Source organism: Martes martes, assembly GCF_963455335.1.
Source record: "Martes martes genome assembly, chromosome: 6".
Classification (NCBI taxonomy): domain Eukaryota; kingdom Metazoa; phylum Chordata; class Mammalia; order Carnivora; family Mustelidae; genus Martes; species Martes martes.
Window position 1 is genome coordinate 23,602,705 of NC_137893.1, and position 17,288 is coordinate 23,619,992.

At 37.3% G+C, this 17,288-nt stretch overlaps 1 protein-coding gene across 2 annotated transcripts in view; it reads right to left on the reverse strand.

The window, feature by feature from the left end:
* The window catches only part of AFG1L (AFG1 like ATPase), a 218,417-nt gene that overhangs the window by 33,985 nt on the left and 167,144 nt on the right, over positions 1-17,288 (reverse strand). For both annotated transcript variants that reach the window (XM_080807282.1, XM_080807283.1), the window contains exons 9-10: positions 1,467-1,537; positions 1,110-1,210 (exon numbers count right to left, since the gene is read on the reverse strand). In XM_080807282.1, coding sequence (XP_080663408.1) covers positions 1,110-1,210; positions 1,467-1,537 — 172 coding nt within the window. The remainder of the gene's footprint in view (positions 1-1,109; positions 1,211-1,466; positions 1,538-17,288) is intronic.

Genomic DNA, 17,288 nt, shown 5'->3' on the forward strand with positions numbered 1-17,288 from the left:
AACTTCAGACTGGATTCATCTCTCTGGCTTAAAGATTACAAATCTAAACTAGTTCTAAGTCAGTCAGTCATTAGCTTTTGAGAAAAGTACTCACAAAATGGCTGGCAGTTATAAATAAAGACTTTCTCTTCCCCCTCACTGAAAACGATTCTTTTTTAGTTATCTTAAAACTTGAGATAAGTCAGAGACCACTTACAGGATGATTAAGAAATTATGCTTAAAGTTATGTTTAATTTGGATTTGTTTGTCTCAAGATTTACAGTCAATAAATACGTTAAATATCCACTGAGTAACGAGAATCCCAGAGCTTTTAAAAGACAGAATTCGGGGTGCCTGGGTGGCTCAGTGGGTTAAAGCCTCTGCCTTCGGGTCAGGTCATGATCCCAGGGTCCTGGGATCGAGCCCCGCCCGCATCAGGCTCTCTGCTCCGCAGGGAGCCTACTTCCCCCTTTCTCTCTGCCTGCCTCTCTGCCTACTTGTGATCTCTGTCTGTGAAATAAATAAATAAAATCTTAAAAAAAAAAAAAGCCAGAATTCATATCAATACTGAATTTGCAACAAGGTCTTTCTCATTTATATGAATGTATATATATTTCTTTCCTCTGTTGAGTATATTATTATATAATACAGATGTCACGGTTATAGAAATTCACTTTGTCGCCCAAATAGATCAGAAATGGCAACCACAGGTGGGCAGTGAGTATGAGGGCTAGAAATCCTCTCACATCGTACTTTCTTGGATCTTGGTAGCATTACTTCGTTTTCCTTGCCACACATACTAACCTCCCCTCAGTTTAAAAAAACTTAATTCTCTTCTGTGTGACTTTCACAAAACATCCCTCAAACTGGTTTCTGTTCTGCTTCCAGCAACAGTTGACAGTCCTCTCTGTATTTCCAGTTTTGCTTCAGCATCCTTCTAAGTGCAAATTTCGAGCCAAGGCCCATAAAAGGCACATGACATATACGGACGAGTATTTCCTTCATGAGACTGTTAAATGAGTTCCGAGTCTGTGAACAGTCTTTTAAAATGTGAAACAGGCAGAGAGGAAAATATGAAGTATTTTAACATGTGAAAAGGCCAATGAGTCTGGACGTGTCTGGATACTTACTCTCTCACACAGCTCTTCAAATGTGCAGTCGGCAACAGTTCCACAGGCTTTATTCAGCCGCAGCTCTCTGCCTTGCACTTTTAGAATCCTTGGTCTAGTTACTATGGGAACATGAACAAAGACTCAATCTTGTCTGGATAATTACTATAAAATTCATCTCTTACAGATAGGAAATGCATAGCTTGATGAATAATAGCACATGATTCAACACATAAATTAGACAAAATGCTGATACAATGACTGCCACTTGAGCGTGGCATCAACCCATATACAGCAATGGAACTTATTAATTGGTCAGTGGAGATTGGGCATTGTGTTCTAAATGTATTCTCTTTCAAGAGAAATTAACTTACGTACAATCATTTTGTTTCTGAGCCAGCTCATCAAACAACTTATCCATGACAGCCTCCACATCAGCTTCACTTGTGCTACAGTGAAAAGAATAATAGAATATGAAATTAATAACACTTGAAGCCAACATCAAACAGCTGCCTGAGCCTGCTTAGCTTTTTGCCCATAAAAAAAGAGAACAGGATGTTATGCTCTAAATACAAACATTAGATTTAGAATACACTTAAAAGCAGAGAATATTAACTCTCAGGTAGATGATTCGGCCTTATTTGCATACACTGAAAGACTTCTGTGCTTCTGGCTGTTTCCAGTAATGAGACGATACAGGCAGAGTAAATCCATTAATACTATGTGTACACAATGAGAAGAAAGGCTTCTGGCTCTCTCTTGCATGCAAAACAAGAGCAAATAGACAAGGCAGTCAAGCATCCAGCAAAGTATCCTTTGAAATCTCTACTGAGAGGGTACATGTGAAATTAAATATTGAAGCTGCTTAAAAAAAAAAAAATCAAGTCAAGCCACTGACTGAGAGGATCAAACATCCAGAATTAAATTACCAGCTTCGAAATACCGAGTTGATCTGCACATCAATAACTTTATCGGACTTGGAGTACAGGGACAATTATAGACCACACAGTTTCTTTCCAAAGTGTCCTTGTCAGAAATTCAGAAAAACTCTCTCCTTCTGCAATGCCTACCACTGCAGCTCCTACGAAGTTAGCCTCATCAAAGAATCCTTTGTATTCTAATTACAAATCACCATATGGTTTAGGGAATCCACATATACAAATGTGATAACACTATGCCCTTTCTTCCTATCACTTTTTTTTCAAGAGGGGTTTGTAAATTAACTGTCAATAAAATAAAATAACTGGCAGAAGAAATAAATGCTGTTAAAAAAGAACTTCAAATGTAAATGTAAGTTTACTTCAACTCTACATACAAACAAAAATGATGACCTGCCAATATGCTTAATTTTGATATACAAATCACTCATATCTAGGGGTGGAAACAAATAAACTCAATTCTGGACATTCACCTTAATGAAGTCTTTTTGAAAACTAAGATGACAAATCATATTTTCTTTAAGTTCAAACAAAACCAAACTCATTTCTCCCTTGAGATAATTACCAGGTGGCATGCATTTAACACACAAGCACCTAATTCTTCAACTCTTGTACAGCAAATGCATTTTTTTTTTCAGCAAATGCATTTAAAATGCAGGACAGCACACGGTCACTCTGAAGGGTTTGGAATTGTCACCTTCCAAGTGACAACCATTCCACCTCAAAGAATCTTAAAAACATCATCTGCAATGGTTAACTTTGCAGGGGAAATGCTATTTGACTTAGGGAAAGCCTTGTATGACATTTGAATAGGGTAGTATTACAATAATAAAATGACACTACAGAAAGTGATCAGAGATAAAAAAACAATTTTTTTAAAGATTTTATTTATTTATTTGATAGACAGAGATCACAAGTAGGCAGAGAGGCAGGCGGGGGCGTGGGAGGCGGGGGGGAAGCAGGCTCCCAGTTGAGCAGAGAGCCCGATGTGGGGCTCGATCCCAGGACCCCAAGATCATGACCCGAGCCGAAGGTAGAGGCTTTAACCCACTGAGACACCCAGGCACCCTAGACAAAAAACAATTTTAAAGGTATAAAGAAATCACACAGGCCAATGTAAATGTCAGTGCCCATACAAAGCACATGTATGTTTATGTGGCTTTGCCAATATTATTCTTGGGAATTTATTTGAAATTGTCTCCACCTTGTAATGGTGGCATAAATACACACAACTATTGGAGAACCAAAGGTACTAAAATTTTTAAGGGATATAAAACAGAAGGAGCAAAGCCAGCCACCCAGGTTATCTGCTGGCTTACAGAAAGTTTTCTCCTTCGGATAGGCATGTTACCCGACAGAGGGAGAGAAATGAATTCTGAAAAATAACCAAGACAGAACACAGTTACATTTCTAAAAGCATATTTGGTGAACAAACAAAAGCTTACGAACATCCTCAATGGTGATTTCCCCTTTACACTGTGCTCTAATAATACTATAAAATTAAAATGTAGCTCACAAGACTTCAGTCAGGCCACACCTTCTACACCATCTATGTAATTACTATATATGATTTCACTTACAGTGAGATTATATGTGAAATGGCATAATTATTTTACTATAGCAAAAAATTCTATATGGGGCCTCTGGGTGGCTCAGTCGATCTAGCATCTGACTTGGTTTTGGCTCAGGTCATGATCTCAGGATCATGAGTTTGAGCCCCACGTGGAGCTCTACACTGAGCATGGAGCCTGCTTAAGATTCTCTTTCTTGGGAGCCTGGGTGGCTCAGTCAGTTAAGCAGCTGCCTTCGGCTCGGGTCATGATCCCAGTGTCCTGGTATCGAGTCCCACATTGGCCTCCCTGCATGGCGGGGAGGCCTGCTTCTCCCTCTACCTCTGCCTGCCACTCTGCCTGCCTGTGTGCTCTCTCGCTGACAAATAAATAAAAAAATAAAATCTTAAAAAAAAAAAAAGTTTCTCTTTCTCGCTTCCTCTGCCCCTCCACCAGCGCACACACTCACTCTCAAAAAGAAATAGATAAATAAATAAAATTCTATTAAATTATCATAAAAAGTTACCCAGAAGTTACAAGATGCAAAATAAAAATTTTTACAGGTGTTAAATGGACTAAAAAGAAATATTTTCAAAAGTAGTTCATGTAACTTACAACTGAACAGTCTGTTATCCATCTAAGCCAAATTGTACTTGACCTCTGGGAGTAAGTTCTATTGACCAGTTGAAGGGCAGAAACCTCAGCTTCATATTGTCTTAAAAGTGGGAGGGGCTAGCATGTGTTTTGATTTTATTAACTATATCTCTGTATTGACATGAGATAGATGAGGATGCTGTGAAAGAAATCCTTACAAGAAATGAACTTATTCATAATCCCTTAACCGATACTTCACAAGAAAACACTAGGCTTTTCACACTCCACTCAGACAGATTTCCCTACTTAAGGGGACGCATCAGTCAGAGCTCATGAACTTTTCTGAAGGATGAGAATTAGGAAAGTGAAAAGAGAAATTAAAATTTACCTGTCCATATTAGCTTAAAAGATTCAGATTTTTACTCATTATCCAGGTTTGTATCTGGTTTAAACATCTTTGAGTACATTTTGTAGTTCTACTTGAAAATTTAGATGATTCTGAACGATTTCCTTGTGTCACACAGGGAATAACAAAAGCTGTATTATATAAGCAACTACTATGCAACAGTTCACCTATATCACCCCGCCTTCCCATGCAGTATTTGCTATTATCCCATTTTTACAGAAGAGAAGACTGAGACTCAGAGAATTAAGCCCTCACTATATTCAGATCTAAGATCTGAATATAGAAAAATTTTAAAGTGCTGTACAACAAAGTATTATAAATAAAATACATAGGCATAGCAAACAGTAGCAACATGTATGGCATTTATTATCAATGCATTAAAAATTAATACAATTTTAATAACACAAATAGAAAAACTGACAAGTTCTGAAAAGAAAAACTGTATTTAAAAATAGCACGATGAAAAAAAAATAAAAATAAAAATAGCTTGATGGCCAAGAAGCCTATGTAAAACCATTCATTCACTAGTGATAACAAATGCAAAGTAAAATCATGCAATACTATTCTTTTATCTAAACTGGCAGAGATGAGGAAAATCTAGACCAAGCATACTTAAAGGGAAAATGGACCCTCTTCACATACTACTGGGAGGGGTATAAAATCGGTACAAGATTTCAGGGCAACCTAATAATCTGTAACAAAAACATTAAAAACATGCATACCACATCACCCAGCTGTTCCGCTCATAAGGATTTCACCTATGGAAATAATAATGGTTAACAACTACAAGGATGTTTGTTGTGACACTTCTAACATCAAAAAAGTGAGAAAAAAAAAAACCCCTAATGTCCCACAATGGGAACTAAGAAGTACATTTGAATATACTCACACAATGAAACATTATGCAGTTTTTGAGTACCACTCTTTCCTCTTGTCCTGGAACTGCAGTTAAGGTCCAAAGTTGAGAGCTAGAAGTGCTTAGTGGTCCCAAGTTTCTAAAGAGAACCACCAGTGTGCCACTAACGGCTGGATCCAGACTCCTGCCCCCATGGTTAAATCATGAAGAGAACCAGCCCTATTCCAAATGCCACCCCCTCCTCCTTCACCAGCCCCTCCTCTTTACCACACCACAGTGTCTTTATAAAAGAAGAAAAGCAATCAGGAGTCTTTATGTCTAGTATCTGTGATAAGAGCCTTTCTCTCCCCTTCTTCCCCTTAGCACATTTTCTTCAGGTTGACTTCTAGTTCCATAGTGTCGTGGTCAGAAAAGATGCATGGCATGACTTCAACCTTTTTGAAATTTTTGAGGCTTGTTTTGTGACCTAATATGTGATCTATTCTGGAGAATGTTCCACGTGCACTTGAAAAGAATGTGTATCTACCGTTTTAGGATGGAATGTCCCGATTATACCCATTAGATTCATCTGGTCCAGGGTGTCATTTGAAACCACTGTTTCCTTGTTGATTTTATGTTTAGATGGTCTGTATATTGACGTAAGTGCCCTCCCCTTAGGAGAGAAGAAGGTGATTTACCTTCCCCCAAAGACAAGTGATTGGAGGGAAGGGTTCTCTATACAAGTCACCTGGAAAGATTAGGGGAGTCTGGAAAAAAAAAAAAAAAAAGAATCTGGCATTGTTGTTTTTAATTGGATGAGTAGAACCTTGGTAGATTGAGAAATCAGAAGGTGGGAGGTGGGGTGCTAGGCCAACATGAAGCAAGTCAGTTCTCACTAAAAATCCTCCAAAGATTTAGCAACGCTAGATATACTTGAAGTTACAGGTGAGGGGGGACAGACTGGAAATGGGGGGGATCACTGGAAAATACGACAAAGGCAGTTCTTTTGACGCCCTGCCCTTACCTGGACAGCAAGAGTCCTGAACACTTCCCCTACTCCAGCTGAAACTGGTAAGTTCATCATCTGGGTCAGTTTTAACAATGAAGAAAGGGGGAGAGACACCATACTGAAATCCTACATATTAAATAGTGAAACCAACAGTCCCTCCCTCTTCAGTATCCAGAACCCTACCAGCCAAATTTCTACCGTAGAAAGTAGAAAGATTGAAGGAAACACTCTGAAGGACACTGAATAGCCAAAAGAAAGACTTGCAGATACTGACATCTGGGGTCTCTTCAGTGGGAAATCTGACCTGCCACACCATCTACCACCCTCCAGTGAAGCCTACCCATCAGCAAAACCCTATCCATGCACACAGAACTTCTAATCGGCTTTTTAATGCTTCAGTCTTGTGAATGGACAACCAAATATTTCTAGGAATTTAAGGAAAGCCCGTAAGATATAAAATAAGGATGAAAAGAGATAGAAAAAGAGGATCTTGGAGGAAACAAAGACAAATACACTCTAATACACCTAAAGAGAAGATGATATTACATGCATAAACAAAGAAGGATGCTATAAACTAAAAGAACAATTAGTGCGTAAGAAAGAGCTCTAAATATGACTGTGAAATAAATTCAGGAAAAGAACTAGAAGAAAAAGTTGAAGTAATCTTTCAGAAAATAGAACAAAAACTAGAAAACAGAAGAGAAAATAGAAGAATGAGAAAATACATCCAGAAGGTCCAATATCTAACCAGGAGAAGCTCCAAAGACTATGGAGAAAAAAAATAAATGAAAAAATTAAATTCTAAGGTTAATTAAATTAATTAATTAATTAAATTCTAAAATTAATTTTCCTAAGTTTCCTAGAACTGAAGAGCATGAATGTCTACACTGAAGGAGTCCAGGGGACACCCACAACAAAGAATGGGAGAAAAGGTTCCATTCCAAGGCATATTAGCAGGAAACTTAAGAAACCAGGAATAAAGAAAGAATATCCTAAAACCTTCAAGAGGTATAACAGGTAAAATATAAAAGGTCAAGAAACTGATTTGTATCCATGCTCACGAAACTTTGCAGCTGTAATAATGGAAGCACAAAGAGAACGGTAAGCATCTAAATTTTCTAAAGGGAAGTTATTGTCAAACTAACCATGCCAGGTCAAACTATCAAACAAGCAAAATAAAGACATTTTCGGGCAAGTGAATTCTCAAATAAAGCTATTTCCCATCCAGCCTTCTTCATAAGATACTAGGTAGGTTGGGCTCTCTCAGAACAGGGAGAAGAGTTCTGGGTCTAGTAGGACCTAATAAGCTCTACCCCCCATTGGCCCTCCTGCCTATGGCAGCTGTTATGTCCAGACAAAATACAAAAACAGGTGACCTGAAGGCACTGGGCAGTGAACAGAACTGAAGAGAGTGGACACTTGAGAGAACGGGAAAACATGGGGTGAATTACCCATTTTACAGCTTTCAGACTGAAGACAGTCAAGTCAGGACTGCTCAGGGCAACTCCAACTCCAACAGAAAGCCTGCAGTCCTGGCCTGAAGAACCAGAGGACAGCTGCGGGCAACCACACGGGTGGGAAATCCAGGGGAGTCCCCACAATTGTCTCCAAAGTCCCGGAAGATACTAATCTTGAAAATTCCTGAAATCGTAAGTTATTCTGTAGATCACAATACTAATAAACAGTGAATCACTTTTCCGTTACAGGGCTATACTAAAAGCTCCAGCAGTTTTCTATGAAAAAAAGGCATAAAAATAAATTCATGGCTTATCACTATTACAAATCAATATACTTTGACATATATTTCTATATTCTGTATATTGTGATCTATTGTAATAACATAAAAATGATCTCTACCAGATACAGACTTTTGATAGTAGTAAATATTTAAAGGAAACATTAACACAAAATAAATGCAAGATAAGATTATTTTAAAATTTAAGTACCTCTAATATTTAATATAGAAAAGTTATTTTTCAAATTAAAGGTTTTAAAATCACACAGCATAATTATCATATCTGATAGTCCTGATCTCTGCTGGTTGACAACTATTCCAGATACAGGAAAATGTGATTTGGCACTGACATTGATCAAATCATTAAGAGTGTATCCTAAATCATTTTCAAGTTGGGCATTAGGGTACATACTGCTTTATATAAACTCATTTCCCTTATTAACATGTGTCTGGCTTTGTTTACTCGCTATTATCTACCCAAAGGCTCTATCCCCAAATACTCTCACTGGGGATTTGGACTTCCCCTATGAATTTTGGGGGAATATAATTCAGTCCTTCATAATGAGCCTTGGGGAGCCTAGGTGGCTCAGTGGGTTAAAGCCTCTGCCTTCGGCTCAGATCATGATCCCAGGGTCCTGGGATCGAGCCCCGCATCGGGCTCTCTGCTCAGCGGGGAACCTGCTTCCCCCTCTCTCTCTGCCTGCCTCTCTGCCTACTTGTGATCTCTGTCAAATAAATAAATAAAATTTTTTTAAAAATGAGCCTTTACGTAGTTTACAATTCAGGGTTACTATGCATAGGCCTATGTGAACATCCTAGCACATGCGTTTTAGTAAACTTCTGTACACATGTCTGTTGGGTGTATAACTAGGAGCCGATTTACTGCTCATAGGGTATACCAACGTTCAGCTTAGCAAATACTGCCAAACAATTTTCCAAAGTGGTGGTAGCAGTTTACTCTCTTACCGGCATGTACAATAAGTTCTACTTGTTCCACATCCTTGCCTATACTTCCTTTTTCCATTTCTTCCATTTTAGTAATTTTAGTGGACATATGAATGATTTTAAGGTTAGTTGCCTCAAATTATTTTTAGAAATGTGTGGGGTACAAAAATACAAACATAATTAACACAACAGTTAATCCAGAAGCATTTTCTTAGTAAGATGCCATTATCATATACATAAAATTTAAAAACCACTCTTAAAAACACTAAGATCTCTTGACTTTTTAAGTAGGAAATTTCAAGAACATAACATTATTGCAAAATTTTCAGCTGGAGAAAATGACTTTAACCTCAAAATAGGAAAAGAATTTAAAAATGGAGGAAAAACTGGAGTAATGGGAATTAGTCTATGACTCTAGGGCCCTACTAGTCAGTTTTCCAGGGAAACAATTTAAAAAGGCAGCAACATTACCTTATACTAAAAATCTATACTCAAAAATGCAACCATGCCTGTGAGGCTCCAAAGGAGGACCAGGGTCAGATGGTTTTAAAGAAAAATCAAGTGTTTGGGACATAAGACCCACGGTTGGCAACAGGCATATTCAGAAAAGAAAGGTACAGAAAACACCCAAGGATATCAATCATACAAAATACAAACAGCAATTAAAATTAGGCCCAAGTTATAAACATAATTTAAAATTATTCCAGCCTAACTAGAAGTCAAGAACAGTTGCATGGGAAAGCTGCAGCCTAAAGACGGCGCTAAATTAAATGGGTTTTTTTTTCAGTGTAGAAGGGAAGCTAAATTCAGAGCTTTCTTTCAGGGCTACAAGAATATCATGTCACATAGCGAGGAAGAAAATGTTCTGTTCAGCTTTGTGTAGTTCAATGTTAACCACAAAGTGGCGTATCTTAAGAAAGAGTGCCTTGGGGAGCATCCATATGATCAGGAGAAAATACAGTAATTAAGCTCAGATGCTATGAACTGTAGCCCCTTGCTGCTAGGAGAACAGAAACATAAGCTCCTACAACAGAGTAGGGATAAAGAATTTAAGTGACTTCCTTCGATTCTGGGTCATTGCCCCACCAGTGGGGTGCTACTGTGTGGCAGTGTTGGGGGGATAAAATGTGAAACAGAAAATCTGCCCACCGATAATCAAACGTAAGAGAATTAAAGTCATTTCTGAAGAAAAAGCGAAGTCACTCTTTCCAAATGGTTTTGGTTCGGGGGGTGGAGGGATGGGGTCCAAGCGGAGTACAGACTATTTTTCCTTTGTTCTGTAATGCCCTGGTAAAATACACCCATTTCACTGCTTCTGTCTCTTTTTGCTAAGCTCAGAAACTGCAGTGGACAGGCAGGTTTCTATTTTCTGTTAAGTAGTACCACTGTGTCTTTAAGTCAGAAAAGCCCTGGAATCAACCACTGTTTTGTTGCCAGGAAATTTGGCATCAACTCCTACAGGAAACCTGTGAGTACAGTACACTGGATTAAAAGCCTGATTGCTTTTGGAAGTATGAGAATCATGCTTTATTTCTCCATATTAAATTAGTAAACAGAGAGGAAAGTAATCAGTCATTCCAATTTTAAGAACATTTCTATAGCTGAAATCAGGCACTCAACACAAAACTTAGACGGAGAAATAGAACATGTCAAAAAAAGACCTTATTATTGTTGGATCATTTGAAATTCTCAACAAAAATCCCAAAAGAAGTGGAGGTTTCTAGAAGAGGGTCACACATGAATTTAAATGGAAATTAATTTCTTCAAGAACCTCCCACTTCATTAGGATTGACTCAGAGGAACAGAATGCTACCCACACTTTGCCCCTTTATCCCCTTTTTAAAATCAACAGCTTGTTAGGGTATCAACAAGTAGAATAGGGTTGGCTTTCCTTGGTCCCTCTCTCTCCATGTTCTCTATTCCAGAGAGCCAAAGTTGATTCAACGAGGGAGAAATTTCCCCTTCCTCTTAGAGTTCTTGTGCCAAACTGCCCTGGCAGGGAGCCTTCTCACTCTACTGATTCCTTGTGCATTCATGCTGTACAGCTCTTTGTGCTCTTACCAAACATAATCTGGGGCTGGAGGCAGGTCTAAGATTAAGTTGGTTTATATTTGCCTTAATATAAAACAGACTTGGTTGCATTTCAAATCCTGTAGGTTTGTTTTACATAACGGAATCAGTTGTTAGAATGGATTTGGTCCTACTATTTATCTTCTCAATCATTCAAAGGCTTAATTGACTGTTCAGAGATCTATTTCAATCTCTAAATTTCCCACCGTTCTCAGTCACCTGGAGAGTAACTTACCTGGTTCCATTAATCTTGACCTGTGTATAATGTAGAAAGTGGGACCTAGCACCTTTTGCTCTCAAATTCCAGACCTTGACTCCCTCTTTTCAGCCCCAACCTCCATATAAAATTTCTACCGAATCTAAATATAGCATTTCCACCCCCCACCTAATAAGTCAGTGGTGGAACACGGAGAATTACAACTTGGTAGATACAATAATATTTCCTTTTCATAAAATTTAACAAAAGCTAGAACGGACTGAAGATTATGAAAATAAATAAATAAAAATGAGAAGGAGGCTAGAGAGTAAGAAGCTCTGACTCCTTTTCAGAAGAAGAGAATCGTCCTATCCACCCTGGAAAGAGAGGCCAAGGGAGTTTTAATGGTTAAAAAAGTACACTGCAAGGAACTAAAGACCTTGGGCATTTGCCAGATCAGCTTTTATAATGTTGAAGATTGACCTTTATTTATAAATTTATAAATGACCTTTATTTCAAATGTGATCTATTTGAAGATGAAATAAAAGATAAGAAGAATTCTAAGGAAATCTAAAAACTTTATTCTGTACTTTTATATGTATAAGCACACATATAATTTACTCATGTACATATTGAGTATTAGCTTATTTACCCCCATTAGATGATTAGAGCCATGCTGCTGAATACTCTGTCAGTGTGTTCAGCAGGAAATGGTGGGCCAGCTCTATTTTGGTCCTTGTCTGGCCTGCTGGAAATAATCACTGTGATATGCTATTGTCAAATGACTGTTCGATAAAGGAATAGAAGATAAAAGGTCTGCTGAGCTGATTGATGGAGTCTGAGAGTAAAGTCCATATAAGATGAACTTCTTTGGCTGCTGCTATGAATTCTTAGGCAGTATTTCAAATAGCTTCAAACTCTTGAAATTATTAATTCAGTACTCCCTAAGTTAATACAGGATTAATAAATTTTTTAATGTGCACCTGAATTACGTCAAATATACAATTTTGTGATTTTTAACAGACATGATAAACAGCCTACCCAACTCTGCCCTACAAGATACAAACAGAAAGTTGTTGTTTACTAATATAAAATTCTAAATTTGTAATGTCACAGTGCCTTACTCATTCATAAACTATCAATAGGCTTTCTTATAAGAAAGATACTGTGCATCTGATTTTGAGAACCAACTATACTTTTCCACCCTAGAGCCCAGGGCGCTTGTGGCTCAGTCAGTGGTTAAGCATCTGCCTTTGGCTCAGGTCAGGACCCAGGGTCCTGGCATCGAGCTCTGTGTCAGTCTCCCTGCTCAGTGGGAAGTCTGTGTCTTCCTCTGCACCTCACCCTGCTATCTTGTGCTCTCTCTTATTCTCTCTCGGTCTCAAAGAAATAACTAAAATCTTAAAAAAAAAAAAAAAAGCAGAGGTTATTTGACTGAATACAAAAGCAAGCTCCAACAATACACTGTCCATAGGAGATATCCTTCAGGTTCCAAGATACAACTAGGTTGAAAGTAAAGGACAAGAAGAAAGACATATTAAAGCAAATAGCAACCACTACTAACATCAGACAATACAGACTTTAATATAAAAAATGTGATTAGAGATTAAAAGGGACATTTCATAATGATAAAGTTTCAATCCATCAGGATAATATAGCAATTACAAACATAGGCCTCTAACAACAGAGTCCCAAAATACAGGAGGCAAAACTGACTTAAATGAAGATAGAAACAATAACAGTTGGAGACTTTGATATCCAACTCTTTTTTATGATTTTATTTTTAAGTAATCTCTATACCCAAAGTGGGGTTTGAACTTACAACTCAAAGATCAAGAGTCTCATGGTCTGCCAACCAAGGCAGCCTGGTACCCGCCAACTTTCAGTAAGGTTAAACAACTAGGTCAAAAGACCAACAGGCCATATAAAACTTGACTATACACTAACTAGACCTAACAGACATCTATATAAATACTTCACCCAATAATAGCAGAATACACATTATTCTCAAGTGTACATGGAACATTTTCTTTTCTTTTTTCTTTTTTTTTAAAGATTTTATTTGTATTTATTTGTTTGACAGAGATCACAAGTAGGCAGAGAGGCAGGCAGAGAGAGAGGAGGAAGCAGGCTCCCTGCCGAGGAGAGAGCCTGATGTGGAACTCGATCCCAGGACCCTGAGATCATGACCTGAGCCGAAGGCAGAGGCTTAACCCACTGAGCCACCCCGGTGCCCCCCCTTTTTTAAGAATTTATTTATTTATTTGACAGAGAGAGATCACAAGTAGGCAGAGAGGCAGGCAGAGAGAGAGGAGGAAGCAGGCTCCCTGCCGAGCAGAGAGCCTGATGCGGGACTCGATCCCAAGCCCTGAGATTATGACCTGAGCCGAAGGCAGAGGCTTAACCCACTGAGCCACCCATGTGCCCTACATGGAACATTCTCAAGGAAAGATCATATCTTAGGATCATAAATCAAGCCTTAATAATTAAAAAGGATTAAATTATATGGAGTCTGTTCTTAATCACAATGGAGTGAAATTAGAAATTAATACCAGAAAGGTATTTTGGAAATTCACAAACATATGAAAATTAAACATACTCCTAAATGACCAATAAGTAAAAGAAAGAAAGAAAGGAAGGAAGAAATCAAAAGAAAATTAGAAAATATTTTCAGGTAACAAAAATGAAGACACAACAAACCAAAACTTACGGGACACAGTTAAAGTAGTGCTTAGAAGAAAACATGTAACTTTGAATACCTACATTTAAAAAAAAAGAAGAAAGGGAGTCTGAGTGGCTCAATTGGTTAAGCAACTACCTTTGGCTCAGGTCATAATCCCGGAGTCCTAGGATCGAGTCCTGCATCGGGCTCCCAGCTCTGCGGGGAGTCTGCTTCTCCCTCCGACCTCTCCCTCTCGTGCTCTCTCTCACTCTCAAATTAATTAATTAATTAATTAATTAAATTAAAAAGGAAGAAAAATCTCAAACCAATAACCTAGCCTTCCACCATCAGATTCTGTACAAAGAAGAAAAACTAAACCTGAAATAAGTGGAAGGAGGGAAATAATAAAGATTGGAGTGGAAAACAATGAAATAGGGAATAGAAAAATAATATAGCAATTTTTTTTAAGTTGGTTCTTTGCAAAAGTGAACAAAATTGACAAATCTTTACTTAGATGAAAGAAGAGTGAAGACAAAAATTATCAAAATCAGGAATGGAAGAGAGAATATTAGAAATAAAAAGGATTATAAGGGAATATAATTAACAATTATATTTCAGCAAATTAGATCACCTAAATGAAATGGACAAGCTCCTAGAAAGATACAAACTACCAAGAAAATCTAAATAGAAGAGGGAACACTCTCCAATTCATTCTATTAAGCAAGTATTACCTTGACAGCAAAACCTGACAAAGACATGAAATCTCTCATGACTATAAACACAAAAATCCTTAACAAAAGAATAGCAAACGAAATCAAGCAACACATTAAAAGGATTATATACCATGACCAAATGGGATTTATCCCAGAAATGCAAGGTTAACTTAAAATCCAAAAACTAATTAATGAAATATACCTTATCAATAGAATGGACAAGAAAAACATGATCATCTCAATAGACACAGAAAATGCACTCGTCCAAATCCATCACCCTTTCATGATAAAAATACTCAGTAACTAACAATAGAAGGGAAAGTCTAATCTAATAAAGGGCATCTATGAAAAACCCAGAGATAACATCATAATTGATGGTTAAAGAATAAAGTCTTCCCTACTTAAGCTCAGAAACAAGACAAGGGTGTCCATTCTATAATGGAATATACCACTTCTATTTAGCATTGCACCAGATGTTCTATGCAAGGAAATCAGGCAAGGAAATAAAGGAAATAAAAAGCATCCAGATTGGGGGGGTGGGGAAGCATCCAGGCTGGAAAGGAAGGACTAAACTATCCCTATTTGCAGAAGACATGATCTTTCTTATATTTAGAAAGTCCTAGGGAATTAGAAACTATCAGGAACTATAAGAAACTATTAGAACAAATAAACAATGTCAGCAAGGTTGCAGGCTACAAGATCAATATGCAAAAATCAGTTGCATTTCTACATAGTAGCAATAAAGAAACCAGAAGTGAAATCAGAAAAACAATTCCACTTAACACCAGCTTTAAAAAGAATAAAATATTTATGAATAAAATAAAAAGAATTATAAAACTTTATACATTGAAGACTATAAAACATTGTTGAAAGGAATTACGAAAGACCAAAATAAATGAAAAAATAGCTGTTAACGGTTGAATTGTGTCCTCAAAAATGTTAAACACCTAACCTCCAATATTTGTGAATGTGACCTTATTTTGAAATAGGATCTTTGCAGATATAATCAAGATAAGGTCATACTAGTTTAAGGTAGTCTCTAATGCAATGACTGGTATCCTTATATGAAGGGGAAATTTAGAAACAAAGACACATAGGGAGAATGGCATATGAAGATAGAGGCAGAGAATGGAGTGATGCACCTACAAGCCGAGGAGTCACCAGAAGCTACAGGAGAAGCATGGAACAGATTCTCTTTCAGAGTACCCAGTGGGAACCAACCTGCCAACATCTTGATTTTGGACTGCTAGCCTGAAGAACAATGATAGAACAAGTTTCTGCTATTCCAAGACACTCAGTTTGTGGCACTTTGTATGGTACCCCTAAGAAATTAGTTAAATACTTCACGTGCATGAATCAGAATGTTTGATACTGTATTTCCCAATGTGATTTACAATTCAATACAATCCTTATAAAAATTCTAGCTGGCTTTGTGTTGTAGAAATTGACAAGAGGATTGTAATATTCTTATGGAAATTCATAGGACACAGACTAAGTCAAACAATCTTGGGGAGAAAAAAGAGAAGAAAGTTGTACGGCTCAGACTTCTTGATTTCAAAATTTACTACAAAGCTATAGCAATCAAGACAGGATGACACTGACATAAAGATAGACAAACAGACTGATGGGATATAATTGAGACCAGAAATAAACCCTTATATTTACAGTCAATTAATTTTCAACAATGGTATTGCTATAATTCAATACAGAAAGAATAGTCTTGAACAAATGATGTTGGGACAACTAGATATCCACATGCAAAAGAATGAAGATAGACCACTATATCACATCACATAGAAAAAGTAACTCAAAATTAATCAAATACCTAAATATAAGAGCTAAAACTGTAAAACTCCTAGAGGAGAACATAGGTATAAATATTCACAACCTTGGATTAGACAATGGTTTCTTAAATAGGACACCAAAAGTATAAACAATGAAAGAAAAAAATAAATTGGACAACATCAAAATTAAAGCTTGGGTGCTTCAAAGGACATCATCAACAAAAATAAAAAGATAAACCATAGAATATGGAAAATATTTTTATAAATTATAAATACGACAAGAGATCTATATCTAGAACATATAAAGAATGCTTAAGATCCAATAATGACACAATTTTAATGGGCGAAGTATCTGAATAAACTTTTCTCCTGAGAAGATACACAATGGTCAACAAGCAAATGAAACAATGCTCAATGTCATTACCCATCAGAGAAATGCAAATGGAAACCATAATGAGATACCATTTGACATTTGCTAGGATTGTATTTGGGTTGGATTGTTTCCCCAAAAAGATATGAAGTCCTAAGTCCCAGCACCTCAACATGTGCCCTTATTTGTAAATAGGGTCTTTATAGATGTAACTGGTAAAGTGGGAGAGAACTTAATCCCATATGACCAATACCCTTATGAGGAGACGCAGAGCAGGACCATGCGACAATAAAGGCCGAGACTGGATCGACCCATTTGCAAGTCGAGGAACACCACGTACTGACGACAAACAACAGAAATGAGAAAAAGTAAGGGCAAGATTCTCTCCTAGAG